The sequence below is a fragment of the Nuphar pumila genome, chromosome 4, assembly GCF_984573655.1.
Source record: "Nuphar pumila chromosome 4, dmNupPumi1.hap1.1, whole genome shotgun sequence".
NCBI classification, from domain to species: domain Eukaryota; kingdom Viridiplantae; phylum Streptophyta; class Magnoliopsida; order Nymphaeales; family Nymphaeaceae; genus Nuphar; species Nuphar pumila.
Window position 1 is genome coordinate 142,546,089 of NC_143252.1, and position 17,065 is coordinate 142,563,153.

Below are 17,065 nucleotides of genomic sequence, written 5' to 3' on the forward strand. Positions count from 1 at the left end.
ACTAGACACGTTATCGCTAGTAAAAAGGAACTTATCGATGAAAAAAAAATAAGAATTTAGGAATCACTCTTTTTTTTCTTTTCTTCCCCACTAAAGTTCGATCCCCCTACTTTTTTTTACAAGTTTTAGCCAATTTGTTGTAACACAAGACAATGACAATTTGAAGATAAAAAAATAACAAAAACAAAAATTAAAAAAAGATCTCAATTCAATACTCGTCTAATTATTCTGGCACTAAAAACCAGTTTGAAATATTAATAGTAATTGCAGTTAGGGGTAATTTATATATAGGCACCTAAAGTATGGAGAATGCATGTTTAGTGGCCTTAGTTTTCAAATATTCAAGATAATGACTTTCTTTTTAAGAAATTGCTCATATGAATGTCTATCATTCATTTCACCCTTTAAAATTACTCATTTACCCTAAAAAATGTGAGCAACAAATGTGGCATCCATATAGAAAGAAAATAAGGGTGTCAACCAGTTGGGTTTTGTTCGAAATCAGGTAGAACCAGACTTAGACCCGATTTTCGAGTATAGAATTAGGTTCAAACTCAAGTTTAATCGGGTTTACTATAAGAGAAACCATACTCATACCTGATAAGAACTACATGAACTAGACCAGGTAAAATAACATTTTTTATCATTTTTACATTGAAATTTTGTGGGTCTTAATCGAAACTCAGGTCGAGCCTGAGTCTGGTATAAAATTTTACAAACTATACCTGGATCTATGTATTAATTGGGTCTTCTTATTTATCACCATACCTGGACCTTATAGGGATCTGCACAAGAAAAGGGTTAAAAGTATCATTTCAAAGAGTAAAGTTTACTCAGGCCGTCATCATCGAGCAATTTCCTGAAAAGTAGCCCCTATCTTAAATATTTGAAAAATGTGTTAGTTTTAGTTACTTATAAATTCGCCTCATTTTCTAAAAGCATTTGTGTTTCATTTATATTATCAAAACTTTGAACCCTTTTTTCAAAAATTTCCAAACATAGAAGACCTTATTGAAATATGCTATACTTTAGATGCAATTTTGAAACTTGTTCCAAAATAAAAAATATTTAAAAATAAAACGAGTGTGCGGAGTGGTGGTATAGGAACAGTGGCGAGTGCAGACGACAATGTCAGGGTCTGGGTCTGGTCTGGTCTGGTTGGACAGTTATTACCTAAAAACAAGGTGTACGTTAGCCACAGTACGGGTGATTTTCTTAACATACGGACCCTGAAAGGGCAGAGCATAAAGACATGGGCCCTGTCATACCTCTAGAATTACCCCCTACTGTCCCCTGGAGGATGGTGGGAGTGATTGGATCCGGTAGACCCGATCCAATTTGAAACATGATCTCGTTTCCACTTCGTGGTATCCGGAAATGTTGTCAATATCCGGAAATGTTGTCAATTGGGAAAGTAAACTATTAGGGTTGGGATAGGGTGCCACCAATATCAGATCTGACCAATCGGATATTGGCAAAATGGATTCAGATTTGGATCAGATGTGACTAATACCCGATCCAACTGATCGGATATTGCCTAAAAGGGTTCAGATTCGGATCATATGTGATGAATACCAGATCTGACTAATCAGATGCTAGATGAACAGATTCAGATTTGGATTAAAACTCAGGTTGTGAAAGCTCATAAGAAGTCTGGTTTTTACATGAATTTGGATTTGGATGTCCATCAAATTCGGATATATATTGGATTTGGTAGAAAAAACTCAAGACTCTATCTGCATCCAATTATAATCGGGTTTAGCTTACAAATATGACTAAATGGAGTAGGATTCGAGCATATATCAAACAAAATCTGACCAATTCTTGATCCCACTAATTGGATGCTAACTAAATGGATTTGGATTCAGATTCAGACTCATATGAAATGTGCATATATAAAGTTTGTTTTTTTTAGTAATTGGATTTGAATATCTTTCAAATCCAGATATCCATTGGATTCAATAGTAAAAAAAAAACACCAAATCCAAATCCGCATCCGGTTATAATCGGGTTTGGCTTATTAAATCTGACTAAATGAAGCCGGGTTCTGACATCAGATAAAATCAGATCAATTTATATCCCAAGTAATGAGGCTAAGAGAATGGGGCAGTAAGATTATTCTTACCTTGACTTTTTGTGAAAGTTTGTCACAAGATTGACCTTGTGACCAACAATCATTTTTAGTGAAAATTTGTTCATTCTGATCAAAGTTATCATAACCTTCCGGAAAAACTCCTCATTTTCCCCAAGAAGCTTTGGCAAACTCACTTCCAAAATATGAGAAACCCGATTCCTTTGAGTGAGAAGCTTGGTTCCTTTTTGTTTCCCACATCGATTCTCTTTCGTTTGCTTAAAGTTTTTTCTCGCGTTTGTCACTCATATAAGCTTGAACCAAACAAGCTGAGTTCAAGTTGACCGACTTAAGTAAAAAAAGAGTGTTTTTTTCTAATCAAAGAGTATAGAGTAAAAATTGAATCCTTGACCTAGGGGTGTCAATGGGTCGGGTTTGGTTCGGACCCCGGTGAAACCAGACTTGAACCAGATTTTTGGGCATGGTATTAGGTCTGGACTCAGGTCTTCTATAAGAGAAACCATAGTCGGACCCGATAAGAACTACATGAACCAAACCCGTACCATACCCAGTAAAATAATATTTTTTATCATTTTTACATTGAAAATTTGCGAGTCTTAATCGGAACTCAGGTCATGCCTGAGTCTGGTATAAAATTTCATAAACTAAACCCAAGTCCATGTATTAATCAGACCTTTCGGGTCTGGACCTAGATCTTAATAAGGTCTTCTTATTTGTCACCATACCCGGACCCTATAGGGTTTGGTCCGGGTCGGGTCTGGGTAAAACCGACCCATTAAAACACCAACCTTGCCCTAGTGATTACAAGTATATCCACCTAACCAATTAAGCTATCATCCTTCTTTAAACATGCATGATATATAAGTACCATATGAATGATCTAAACAAGATTATACAAGCCCGGCCTAGATGAACAGCTCCTGTTTGTGACAAACCAAACACTAATGAATTTAGAATGAACTGATCCGGAGCTGACCCACGAGCTTTGTGGTAATTATTTACCAGCCCTACTTGCTAACATTTTAAAAGTGAATTAGATGTGTGGCCCAAAATATTTTTAAAACTGTTTCTTGTTGCATTTATTGCGTCTTACAAAGTGGGGACACATGGCTATATATACAGGGAAATGAAAATCTCTCCGATGAAAACCCTCCCAAACCTTCTCAATGAAATTTTTTTGGTATTTTTTTTCAAAATTCTCGTCATACAGATGTGTTCAGCATAATTAATTTACTATAAATCGACACTTGGATCATGAATTTTAGATATAAAAATGGTATTTAGAGCCTTGATAAGTGTTCAACACGATTGATTTATTATAAATCAACACTTGGATCATGAATTTTGGATATAAAAATGGTATTTAGAGCCTTGATAAGTGTTCAACATGATTGATTTATTATAAATCAACACTTGGATCATGAATTTTGGATATAAAAAATGGTATTTATTTTGCCACCTTTTTGCCCATAAAAGACTAGGAAAACATTCATTGTGTTCACTTTTTCCGGAGGAAGAAGGCTCCCCTTAACCCTGAGAAAGGCTTTCATAGGAAATGGTCTCACCGGAAAACATGGGGCCCAACAAGGTGCCACCTATGCACTTTCCCACGGAAAAGTAGCCCTTTTCCTGCAGAACCCTGCCGGTTTTCCTGTGAAACAAATGGGCCCCAAGTTCAAGAAGTCCAAGTCATGGACTCAGCCGGGAAACATGTGCATGTGCACAGGAACCAAATATGACCTTAGGTTAGCCTCATCTAGTATAAGAGGATCCAGGTCCAGGACGGGTTTTGGCCCAACTATATATATGACCCAACTTCATCATTTTTCAAGTGAAAATCTTTCTCGTCTCTAGATCATGAAGGACCTCGATGAAATCCTTGTCTGGGTTAGGAATACTTAATCCGGGTCATCTTTCGACCAGATGAGGACCCCACTGCTGTTTGTCCAAACCTGTTGGACCTGTCTGATCCAAATCCAGGTCCGAAACCCGATGCAGGGATGCGTGTTTGTGGCTGTGGGTGCAAATCATTCACAAGTAGCAGGTGATTATATTGGTGTAAGTGTGATCATAATTTAAATATTGCCCTTATCAGGGCCTGCATGCTCCAAGTATTAGCAAATGTGAGTTGAATTGGATCTGATCCAAACATTACAGTATATTTTACACCATAACATAGCATCTCGATCCAGGACCTTCATAATAGACTGTTTTAGGTCAGGTCCAGATCCGGACATTGCACCGACATAAGTTTGAGGGGGCGACAAAAAACCACATAGCCCTTTTAAGCATACACTATTTACTGATATCCATCGCATGTTTTGGGTTGTTTTAAAAAAATTCATTTGTTTTTTTTTTCATAATTCAAATTCATACCTCAAAATCTAGTTAAAAAACACAACCAACTTTATCTTCAGTTGCTCAAATTCACACTGCCACCCGGTCGCCCGTGTGGCCAGCAGGGTGGCTGAGTGTGCTAAGATGAAGGTGTTGGATCAAACCCCGCTGGTGCATGGGTGTGTCCATAGTTTTCAGAGGCGGGCCAGGCAGAGTAGTCATGGGCCCCACCCAGGGTTTTCCTTGCTTCAACAAGGGATGATCGGCATAAAAAAGATATCTGGTAAGTGGTAACCATTCAACTTTAATTTAGCCATAGTAAATAGTTAATTCAAAACTATACCAGTGTCGTCTCATTGAATGTGATGAGTTGTGGAGCCTGATTCACTGTTTTTGCCCCTGCAGGAAGGGGGTCCGGGGGCTCCCCCCGGCACGGGCCCCGCTGCGCAGTCAACGGGCGGGGGTCCAGGGGGGGCCGCCCCTGGCGGGGGGTTATAGGGGGCAGCGCCCCCCAGAAGAAATTTTTCTGGGCCTTATGTTTGGGACCCGGTTTTCAGTGGATCCGACCCGATTTGGTTAGGGTTAGGGTTGTCGCCCTTGCCTTGTTTATATTCTCGCTTTTCTTTCCCGAGTTTGTAACTGTATGTTAAGAGTAATAATATTTCTCTCTGGGCGGCCGTGATTTTTTACTCTCTCTCGGATTTGAGGAGAGGTTTTTTCACGTAAATCTGTGTTCTTCTTGTGTTTTGTTTGATCGTTCTTGTTTTTTGTTTTCTTTTGATTGTCTCTTGCTCGTGGTTTTTCCTAACAGAATGTGCTTGACTTTGCTTATTGCACCGTCATTAATCACAGTAAAGCCAATTCCTATCAGCTTAGTCATGAACTCATGGTGGTCAAGTGAGGCTGTTCAGTAAAGTTGTTTACATTGAGGGTGCACACTCTGCACGATTGGTTCAAACCAAAAGATAACTTGAAAAACACCCATTTTTTTCATATGATGTGCAAGAGCGAACATGGGGTAAGTGGCAACAAATTATTTAGAAATGTCAATGAATTGGATCTTACCCGATATCCAGCTCAATTCAATTCTGTTTATTTGCATTTAGTAAGTCAAAACCATATACAATTATAATCGGATGCGGATATGGTTTTGATTTTTTGCGACTGAATCTGAAAATATCTGAACTTGATGGATATATGAATCCATTTACATGTAAAAAAAAACGGAACTGCTATGAGCTTTACACCATCCGAATCCGAATTGGAATTCCCTTGGACTTTAACCAACATCCTCAAACATAGTTCAAGGAACTTTAAATTTGTTTCGCTCTTAGTATGTTTTTTTTTCAGAAAGGACACGAATCTCCCTATTTTTTCGACCCTCTTCCTTATTTTTTTGCTAAAAAGTTGCAAATTCCTTCAACAATGGTTTCTAGAATTAAAATCAAGTCCATCCCAAACCACCCCCCACCCCCGAACTGTGTGTCTGTGTGTGTGTGAGAGAGAGAGAGAGATCATATGCAAGGCCATCTAGCTGGGAATACATTTGCTATAATTGTTTGTGTACAATATAGTTGGATCTCATGATGCAAATAGTTTTGACTCAATCTGACATGATAGATATGTTCAGTATGGCTAGTTTGTTAGGAATCGACCATTGAATCGTGCTTTTTTTCAACCAAAAATATTTCTTAGCAGTCAAGAAATTTTGAAGTGTTTATGGCTGTCAATTTTATAGATCGCCTGAAAAACCCAATTAAGCATCGGAATCCAGCGATCCAAACATTGATCCTTACAAAATAGACCATATAGATCATATTTACAGGGTCAGATTTACCAAAAACAACAACAAATAAAACAAGGAAAATCGCTAAGTCGTTTATACATACAAACTATTGTAGCAAATCTTTTCCCCATTTAGTTCCCTAGATAACAAATGCATCTTCTCACACCTTCAAGATCTCACCTCAATACAACTCCATCCAGGAGTTCTCATTAACCGTCCTGACTCCACAGCGCATCTAACTTCTGCCACGTTGCTCCACCTACCTGTAGCAGCGTATAAGTTCGACAACAGTACTTGGTAGCCACTGTCTGTTGGTTCCAATCTCATAATCTCTGCTGCAGCTATCTCTCCTAGCTGCACCTCACCATGAATCCTGCAAGCACTTAACATGGCACCCCAAACAGCTTCATCAGGCTGCACAGATGCTGCCACAATCATTGACCTTATCAACAAATACGCTTCGTAGATAAGGCCTTCGCGCCCAAGAAGATCAACAACGCAAGCATAATGCCTAGACGACGGTAAGATCTTGTATACACTCTTCATAGCCTTGAAGTATGACAGCCCTTCTTTCATCAATCCTGCATGACTGCATGCAGAGAGTACCTCGAGAAAGGTTATATCATTTGGTGTGGTGTAACCCTGTAGTTTCATCTCCTCAAAGAGAGCGACAGCATCATGACCACAACCATTGATGCCATAGCCTGCAATCATGGCAGTCCAGGATGTAGAGTCCTTATGAAGCATTCCCTGAAAGAAAGACCATGCATCTTCCACAAGCCCACATTTGGAATACATTGTTATGGTAGCATTTCCTACTGTGACATTTCGCTCTAATGCCCTTTTCACTATATAAGCATGCAACTGCCTACCCTGTTCCAGAGATCCTGAATGCGCAGCAGCTGAAACCACAGATGCCACTGTGATGAAATCTGGTTCAGGTGTGGAAACCTTATCGGCATTCATCCGATTGAAAAGAGCCAAAGCTTCATCAGTAAGTCCGTGCTGACAGTATCCAGCAACCATTGCATTCCATGCCGCAATGTCTCGGTCGGGCATCTCGGCAAACATCCGGTATGCAGAAAAAATGTCACCACACTTTGCATACATGTCCACTAGGGCAGTTGCAACAAAAGGATCCCATGATAACATCTGCTTGGCAGCTAAAGCATGAACGCATAGCCCATTCAACAGATCCCAAGTGCATGCAAACACTTTCAAAACACTGGAAAGAGTGACCGAATCAGGAGCGACACACGCCGAATGCATCTTGTTGAAGATCCTTACAGCTTGCTTAGGATATCCATTCTGTAAGTAGCCCCGTATCATACAATTCCAAGAAACTGAATCTCTTTGATCTTTTAGAGTAGAAAACAAGCACTCTGCATCCTGCAAGTCTGCTGCCTTAGCATAGAAATCAACAAGAGAATTGACAGTGTCAACTTCCAAGTCTAAGCCATTCTTGACGGCATAACCATGGATGCATCTGCCAAAACAATTAGCTGCTACCAAAGAAGCTAACCATAATAAACTCCTTATTGAAATGGAATCAGGAGATAAACCACTATGTTTTAGCTCATGAAAGATCATGACAGCATCCTCAAGATGACCTTCTCGAGCATACACATTCATGATCGAATTCCAAACCACCAAGTTTCTTCTAGGCATATGATCGAAAACAACCCGTGCAATGCCCAGCAATCCACAACTCGAATACATGCTGATCAGCCCTGAGCCAACATACTCATCACACTCCACACCAGTCTTTACAAGAAGGCAGTGAACCCACATTCCACATTCCGCATCACCACAATGTGCACATGCAGATAACAGATCCACCAATGTGATCGAATCCGGATTCACGTCGAATTCCCGCATCCTAACGACCACGGAAATCGCTTCGGCTAAACACCCGTTTTTAGCTAACCCGGAAACCATGACCAACCATGAAACCGAATTCCCATCTTCCAAGCCGGCGAACACAGAGACCGCTCCCCCAACGTCCCTGCACTTAAGATACATGTCAGCAAGCGAAGTGCCCACCAGAGAATGGGATTCCAAGCCCATTTTAACAACACATGCGTGGACACACTCACCATCTCCAAGCCGGCGACACGCAGGGACCAAGCTAATCAGTGAGACGGCATTCGGCCGCACACCATCTCCAGTCTGCATGCATTTGAACAACGCAAACGCATCACCGGTGCGCCCCATACGCGCATAGCCCTGAATGAGCGCCGTCCAGGAGACGACGTTCCCGTGAGGCATTTCGTCGAACACTTTGTGGGCGTTCTCGATGCTCCCGCACTCGGCATACATATGAACGAGGGCGGAGCCGACGAAGGGGTCGGGCTCGCAGCCGGACTTGCGGACGGCGGCGTGGATGGCCTGGCCGAGCCGAGCGTCGGAGAGGTGGACGCAGGAGCGAAGAGGGGAAGGGAAGGTGGAGGCATTGGGGTGCAACCCCGCGGCTTGCATGCGGCGGAAGAGCGATAGAACGGCTTCATGGTGGCAGGCCGACGACCGCTCCTGCAGCAGCGAATTCCACCGGAGTACGTTCTGCACGCACCGGATCTGAAGGTCCGAAATGGTGGCCCGCTTGCTGCCGTTGATCATTAGGTGGCGGCCCAGCATCACCGGTTGGAATAATGGAGCAGGTCCATTTTCATGCATCAATCCACATGTCCTATGAAAGTGAAAGAGCCACTTTGAAGAGAAAGTGCTTCCCTATGAACCCATTTTGACAGAAAATGTTTTTTTAGCATTTGTTACGTGGGCCCTACTATATATTTTTCGTAGGGATGTTTGTTTCACCTTTAGGGCACGTTTGAAAGAGAGAAAACTCACATAGGAAAAAAATGTTTTGCCTACGAGAGATTTTGATAAGAAGTATTAAAAAAAAAGATTTTCACTTGTTTTTGTAGCATGAAAAAAACATATTGGGAAAATATGAAAAAATGAGAGGAGAAGGAGGGCGGTGGTGATGGTAGTGGCGGGGAAGACTGTAAAAATATTTTTCTCTTAGTACTAAACATTCTTCTATCCTTCGTGGAGGAATGTTTCTTATCAAAAAGTGTACGCCAAAAAATATCTCTCATTTAGAAGGATAAAAAAATCCGTATAGATTTTTCATTTTGCATGTAGGAAAAATGATACAAATTGAAAAAACATTCATCCACCTTCATTTTTTGAAAAATCTCTTTGAAACGAGAGAAAATCTCTTTGAAAAAGTTTTTCTAAAAAATACATTTTTTTTATAAAAAACATTCATCCACCTTCCCCGGGATGATTCCTAACAAGAGAAAATAGTGTGGTTCACTCCTCACCACTCACTGGTGATGCAATGAAAACAACCTTGTAGGATTAAGGCTCCTCGTCTTCGCAGCGGCTTTGCTTGCAGTTGGCGACGAGGAAGATGATGAGTTCATCTGCACGTTGGGATGGATTGGGGGGACGTTCTCAGATGCTGACTTAGTCCACCGATGATTGCCGGCTGACTGGGGCTTCAAAGGAAGGAATTCTGACGAAGAAATCTTCCTCGAGATCCCAACTCTTTGATTCCCCCAGCTCCTCATATCCTTGAAAAAAAACAAAATCCAAAAAATTAACGAATGGTGAGGACTAAAAAGGTTTGCCAAGATATCATGCTTTCTGATGAACACAGGTCCAGGAATAAGAAGATGGCGTTCAAGTGATGTGCATGTGCCCAAGGGGGTTTGGCGTAGTGGGGTGGGGCCTTGGCTGCTAGACGGGCAGTCAAGGTTTCATTCTCATGAGCATGGGCCACTCTGCACAAGTCAATGCTTAGCATAGGCCCTAGGGGCAAGGGTCCTAGTCTCGGAGTTTTACGCTGCTGGTATGATGACCATCTGAGCCAGCGTGATCAGACCTTTGTGCCGGGTGCAGTTTCTTCGGGTTATAAATTTAAAAAAGTGATATGCTAGTCTATGCAAGATTCAGCATGTATTCAATATGCCTAATTCAAGTCTATGCAGACTGATATATGCTGAATTTTCATTTGCTTATACACTAAGCCTATCATGCAGAGCAGCGGCGGAGCCAGGGGTGGGCATGGGTGGGCGGTCGCCCACCCCAGAATTAGAAACCGAGTCGACTATGGACTCGGTCGAGTCAATTTGACTCGGTGTCCAATCCCGAGTATACTGCAACTCGGTCGAGTCAAGAGTCAGAACATTTCAAAAAATTAGGGATTGACTCCAAATCCTTCCCTCTCCTGAGTTCCTGCCTACCCTCTTCCCCTCTCAACAATGCCGATAAGCAATGGATGGATGAGTACCTCCTTGAAGCAAAGCAAACGCTGGGGTGGTACCTGGTGGAACCCTCCAAGAATTTGAACGACTCCAGTCCTTCAAAGCAATTCGGCACCCTCTTGTATTTGGCGTTTCAGCACCCTTACTGCGATCGGACGAAGATGAGGCACGCCCGGTCAGGGCACTCGAGGCTCTGTTTCTTGAGGCAGTACGTGCTCGAGCTCACGCTCGTCGAGTTCTTCCTGCAGAGGTATCCCAAGGAGTTATCGGGGCCTATGTGGGAGCGAGTGTACGGTTTGATTGGGAAGAGGCACTTTCCCAAGTGGATCAAAGCTGCGAGCTTACATAATTTGGTGTTTCCTTATGATGACATGGATAAGCTCATCAGGAAGGCGAGGGATCCACCGGTCAAGTAACTCTCTTTTTCTCTCTCTAAATTCTGGTAGTTGTTTGTTTTAGAGTGTTTTCATGTAATCACATTTCACTTAAAATGTTTTTATCCTATACTTTCATTTACTTGTTTTCCGAGTGTTTGCACCACAATAAAGCAGTGGATTAGCGACGACCACATTCCGTCGCTAATCCGTCGCTAACCGGTTTAGCAACAGATTAGCGACGATGAGGCGACAGTATGCTTACGTCGCGAATCCGCCGGTACTAAACGGTGACCTCGGTTGGCGACGAATTTACATCTGTCGCTAAGCCGTCGCTAGATTTATATGCATAGCGACGGAAACATCCGTCGCTAATCCGTCGCAAACACGAAAAAAAAAATAAAAAATTTATTTGAAAATTAAATACCGAGAACGGTACAATTTATATTTCCTGTAAATAAAAAAACAAACTACACATAAAATTTCATATAAAAGGAATCTACAACAATTAATCGTTCCACCTTAAAATTAACAAGTTTAATTATTTACAATTCAACAATTACAATTTGGAAACAAAAAAAATAGAACTTCTTCAACACAGTTCTCTAATCATTGCCAAGATTTTGTGCGTCTTCTTGTTCATTGCCTTTATCTGTCCCTTCAGCTCCGCTACGCTGATTATCGCTAGTAGCCTACACAAGAAAAGAACAGTCAGTATTGATAAACAAAATATAATGAAATAAATTACACACTATATGTGATTCTATCATGTGCTCATATGTGTTCTAAGGCAATAAAAAAACTTTATATGTGATTCTATCATGCTCATATGTGCTCTAAGGTAGGCAAAAAACTCTATATGTGATTCTATCATGAATTATATGTGTTTTAAGGCATTAAAATTTTTTTATATGCGATTATATCATGCTCAGATGAGTTCTAAGGCAGCTAAAAAAACTCTATATGTGATTCTACCATGCTCATATGTGCTCTAAGGCAGGCAAAAAGCTATATGTGTGATTCGATCATGCTCATATGTGTGCTAAGGCAGTCAAAAAATTGAATATGTGATTCTATCATGCTCATATGTGCTCTAAGGCAGGCAAAGCAAAAAACTTTATATGTGATTCTATCATGCTCATATGTGCTCTAAGGCAGGCAAAGCAAAAAACTTTATATGTGATTCTATCATGAATGATATTTGTTCTAAGGCAGTAAAAAAACTCTATATGTGATTTTGGCATGCTCATATGTGTTTTAAGGTAGTCAAAAAACTGAATATGTGATTATAACATGCTCATATGTGTTCTAAGGCAGTCAAAAAACTGAATATGTGATTATAGCATGCTCATATATGTTCTAAGGCAGTCAAAAAAACTTTATATGTGATTCTATCATGCTCATATGTGCTCTAAGGCAGGCAAAAAACTTTATATGTGATTATAGCATGCTTATATGTGCTCTAAGGCAGGCAAAAAACTCTATATGTGATTCTATCATGCTCATATGTGCTCTAAGGCAGGCAAAAAGTTATATATGTGATTCAATTATGCTCATATGTGTTCTAAGGCAGACAAAAAAGTGAATATGTGATTATACCTGAGAGAGACCTGCAATCGAAGATCCACTGTTCAGCAAAAAACTGTTGAACTCATCTCGGAGAAAGGGGGCGACAGTGTCATGGAAGTAGTCATGCAGTGTGTCCTTAATGATCTGGCGTACATCATCACTGGAAAGAATATGTTGCTGCTTGGAGCTTATGTCGGCGGAAGAAGTCTGTGAGTCGTAACTGGAAGAAGCAATAACTGGTGAAGTGTTCATATTACTCCAACCCGAACACGTGACTTTTTTTGGGTTCACCTGCTGCAGTCACCCATGCTGCAGGATCAAATGATGGATGCTGAGTATCGTCATCGCCATATCGCTCTACCATCTGTTGCTCATATGCCTCCTACAAAATAATATTTAAAGTATGCATTAATAATTAATGATAACTTGCATATTGCAATAATTATTAATAGAATAAATACATACTGTTGTCGTTCTCGCCTTCTCCCGTGGTCTTCCATTTATGTGTTTCAACAAACACATCCTTATATGGTATAATGCCTCATTTTTCTGCTTCCTGCGAAGTTAAAGGACAAAAGATTTAGTTCACAAGTTTGCAACAATACTTATAAAATTAATATTATATATTGATGAGTTACTATTTTCTTCAGGTGGCTCCCAAATGTCTTAGATCTACCTGTGTGTAGATGGGCTTTGGGCATTTTCGCTGAATTTTGTGCAGCCTTCGCAGAGCGATTTCAAAATGCATCTCTTGCCCACTTATCACACATTTCATCTCAATAATCTCTCCTGATAGTAATAGGGTCATGGCTCTTCCACTGTAGTGGATCGTCTATTACGCCAGATGTTTTTTTTGCTGCAGTATTCATATTGTGCAACATGTCTGCAAATCGATTGACAGTCACCTTCTGCCACACCTTCCTTGCATCATTTTCTTCCACCGTAGTTGCGAAGCGATTCGAAGCCTACAAATATTTTTAGAAAGTTAGTAGACATGACTTAAAAAAATTAAATATGAAACACATTAACTATGAGAAACAACTGTATACCATGAATGAGGACCACAATCTGTCTAACACCTCCTTTGGGTACTCTTTCCATTGAGCAACCGGTCCTGGTAAATATTGAAGAAGTGAATTCCTAATCTCCTGTACTACTTCTTGTGGCTCAAACCTCGTATTGCACATGAATTGGTACATAGTAAATATCAATATAAAATATTTATAAGATATGCAATAATTGAAAACGAAATACTTACAGTCGATTATCGATATACACTATTCGAATGAGTCTTCTTGTGCCAGACTGAGAAGACCCTGCTTCTTGTGTTGGCTCCTAACTTGTGTGATCAACTGGTGTAGGTGAGTCGTGTATAGGCAAAACATCGTCTGTAAAAAAATACGTTAGAAATTCTCAGAATGCGCATTTGAACTAATCAAGCATCCAATTAGTTAAATGATATACCTATCATAGAAGCCCGTGAAGATGAAGGTTGGGCCTGACTACTACTGGATGAGCGACCATTGTAACCTCCATGAACCATATTCTAACAAATAACATATGTCATACAATACATTTAAATAATTCACATCAAGTATTACAATACATTCAAGTCATTCGCATCAAGTATTACAATAATTCAAATCATTCACATCAAGTATTACAATACATTCAAATGATTCGCAACAAGTATTACAATACATTCAAATCATTCATATCAGGTACTGCAATGCATTCAAGTCATTCACATCAAGTATTGCAATGTATTCAAATCATTCAAATCAAGTATTACAATGCATTGAAATAATTCAAATCATTCACATCAAGTATTGCAATAATTCAAATCATTTGTATCAAGTATTACAATACATTTAAATAATTTAAATCATTCACATCAAGTATTGCAATGCATTCGAATCATTCGTATAAAGTATTACAATACATTTAGATAATTCAAATCATTTACATCAAGTATTGCAATACAACTCATTCATTCACATCAAGTATTATAATATATTCAAATCATTCACATCAAGTATTACAATGCATTCGAATAATTCGTATAAAGTATTACAATACATTCAAATAAAATTTTTAATCATTCACATTAAGTATTGCAATACAACTCATTCATTCGCATTAAGTATTACAATATATTCAAATAATTCAAATCATTCACATCAAGTATTGCAATGCATTTAAATAAAAGTTTATATTATAAGATTTTGCTCACTAGCTTGAGAATTCTTCATCGGCACTTGTTTGACTTTCTTCTTCTTCTTCATTGTTTACCCATCCACTTGGTACATCATTTGGATCACATTCCTCTATGAATGTTTCATCAGCCAATGGAGATATGACATGCATATCATGCGCAACATCGTGACCATAACGAAGTCATAGATATCATCTGATTGATAGTAATCGCTGCCTTCGGCTAACTTATCTTCCTGTAACTGATCATACTCAGGGTATAGTTTGGATTTCACCTTGCAAACTGCCCACCATTCATTTCTATCTGACTTTTTTATACTCGGATATGAAGTATAATAAACTTGTTGAGCTTGCGAGGCTAATATGAATGATTCATATGTTTCAAACCTGGATTTATGATTCACCTCCACAATGCCTGAAGCTTTGTCGAGTCTTGTTGCAGTTGGATCAAACCAATGACACTTGAATAAAGTTACTCTGTTATTTATGCCTAAGTAAGTCAACTTCATTATTTTCTCTATAACATCGTAGTAATCATGTTCATTTTCATCGTAGCTGCTACCCTTGACACACACGCCACTATTCATCATTGATTTGTTTATATCATAATTTTTTGTATGAAATCGATAGCCATTTACGATGTACCCGTTGTAGCATTCCACAACTTTGGTCAGACCATTTTCTAAATCACATATTCCTTGATCTTTAACATCACCATGGCGGACCTACGCACAAACAAAAATAATGATTGTGATCACGACCAATTAAGTAACTTAGTGTTGTTTACAAGTATAAATATTATGTTAGCTTCTTTACCAACTGTTTCAACCACTCCACAAACTTAGTTTCACGTTCTTTTTGTACTTCTGCATCAGTGACATGTGAAACTTCTCTTTGCAACTCCAGATCAAATTGTCTGCAAAGCACAAATACTTATATTACCGAGCCATGTATACACGTATAGAACATAAAAGGATTTATAATTGTGTTGCGTCTACATATACTTACTCAATGTATGGGTCAATCGTTGAGCAATTAAAAAGAATATAGATGTGTGCTGCGTTTTGCTCTTGATCTATCAAGAGCCTTGATCGGCAACTACTAAATGCATGCCCAAGTGGTTGAAATAACGACAACGTATCAGCTACAGTTACTTGTTCTCCATCATCGTTACGGGGCGGACATGTGTAACGTGTTGGAATATGAGGTTCGAAGTACATAGATGAGAAATTTGAAATCTCTTCTAAAGTGTACGCCTCACAAATAGAGTCTTCTACTCTTGCTTTATTACGAACCTTTTTTTTGAGGTCGAACATGCATCTGGCAAAAATATATATTTCAAATTTTAAATATCTGTCATTAAAGAGACAAATATAAAAAAATGTATACCTTTTAAATGGGTACATCCATCGATATTGCACAGATCCACCAACCCTTAGTTCATATGGCAAATGTATGATCAAATGTTCCATAACATCGAAAAATGCTGGCGGAAATATCTTTTCTAGCAGACAAACAATGGTGATGATAGAGTCCTCGAGATTCTTTACATCTGATACTACGACCTCCGATGTTCACAATGTTCTGAAAAATCTGCTCAACTCAGACAATACTCCCCATATAAGTTTGTCTAACATATCATGGAATGCTAGGGGTATCAATCGTTGCATAAAGATATGACAATCATGGCTCTTCAACCCATATAATTGTTCATCGTCAATCTTCACAGCTCGAGCAATGTTAGAGACATATCCATCTAGAAATCTCAATTGTCTCTACCATTGACATACATGTTTTATTTGATCAGGTCCGAGCACGTACTTTGCCTTTGGTTTCAGTACTTTGCCATTATACTCTTTGAGTTCCAATTATGGTCTTTTACATATTAATTTTAAATCCATACGGGCCTTCGGATTATCCTTCGTTTTCCCTTTAACATTCATTACTGTATTGAACACATTATCAAACACATTTTTCTCCACATGCATCACATCTAAATTATGTCGTATCAATAGGGTCGGCCAATACGGTAGTTCCCCAAAAATAGATTTCTTCATCCAATTGTGATCCTTCTCAAATCCACGGAAGGGTGTAGGACTGCGGGCATCTGTTAATACATCTAGAAAGTATCGCAATCTTCTTAGAATCTCTATGTCAGACAATCTTGAGGATGGACCTTCCATTTCAGTTGTGTCTGCTTTAAACACATTCTTTTATCGTCGGAACGAATGGTCGCTGGGTAGAAATCGACGATGGCACTCAAACTAGCAAAGTTTTCTTTCATGCCTCAATCTAAAAGCTTTGGAATCCTCCATGCAGTACGGACATGCCAACCTCTCATGTGTGCTCCAACCAGATAACATACCATATACAGGGAAGTCACTGATTGTCCATAGAACAACGACCTTCATGTTGAAATTTT

General features: G+C 39.5%; 1 protein-coding gene and 1 pseudogene across 1 annotated transcript; one reads left to right on the forward strand and one right to left on the reverse strand.

Annotated features, from left to right (window-relative positions):
* Positions 1 to 6,383: 6,383 nt before the first annotated feature.
* On the reverse strand, positions 6,384 to 8,849 carry LOC149841412 (pentatricopeptide repeat-containing protein At5g39350-like). The gene has a single exon (XM_090005257.1). It carries the CDS (start codon positions 8,847 to 8,849, stop codon positions 6,384 to 6,386), a length of 2,466 nt encoding a protein of 821 aa, XP_089861383.1.
* A 1,651-nt stretch (positions 8,850 to 10,500) lies between these two features.
* Positions 10,501 to 10,902, forward strand: LOC149841413 (ribonuclease III domain-containing protein RNC1, chloroplastic pseudogene; annotated as a pseudogene).
* Positions 10,903 to 17,065: the final 6,163 nt, after the last annotated feature.

Excerpts from the sequence above, each read along its gene's own strand:
- LOC149841412 (XM_090005257.1), bottom strand. The coding sequence starts at position 8,849 with ATGCTGGGCCGCCACCTAATGATCAACGGCAGCAAGCGGGCCACCATT.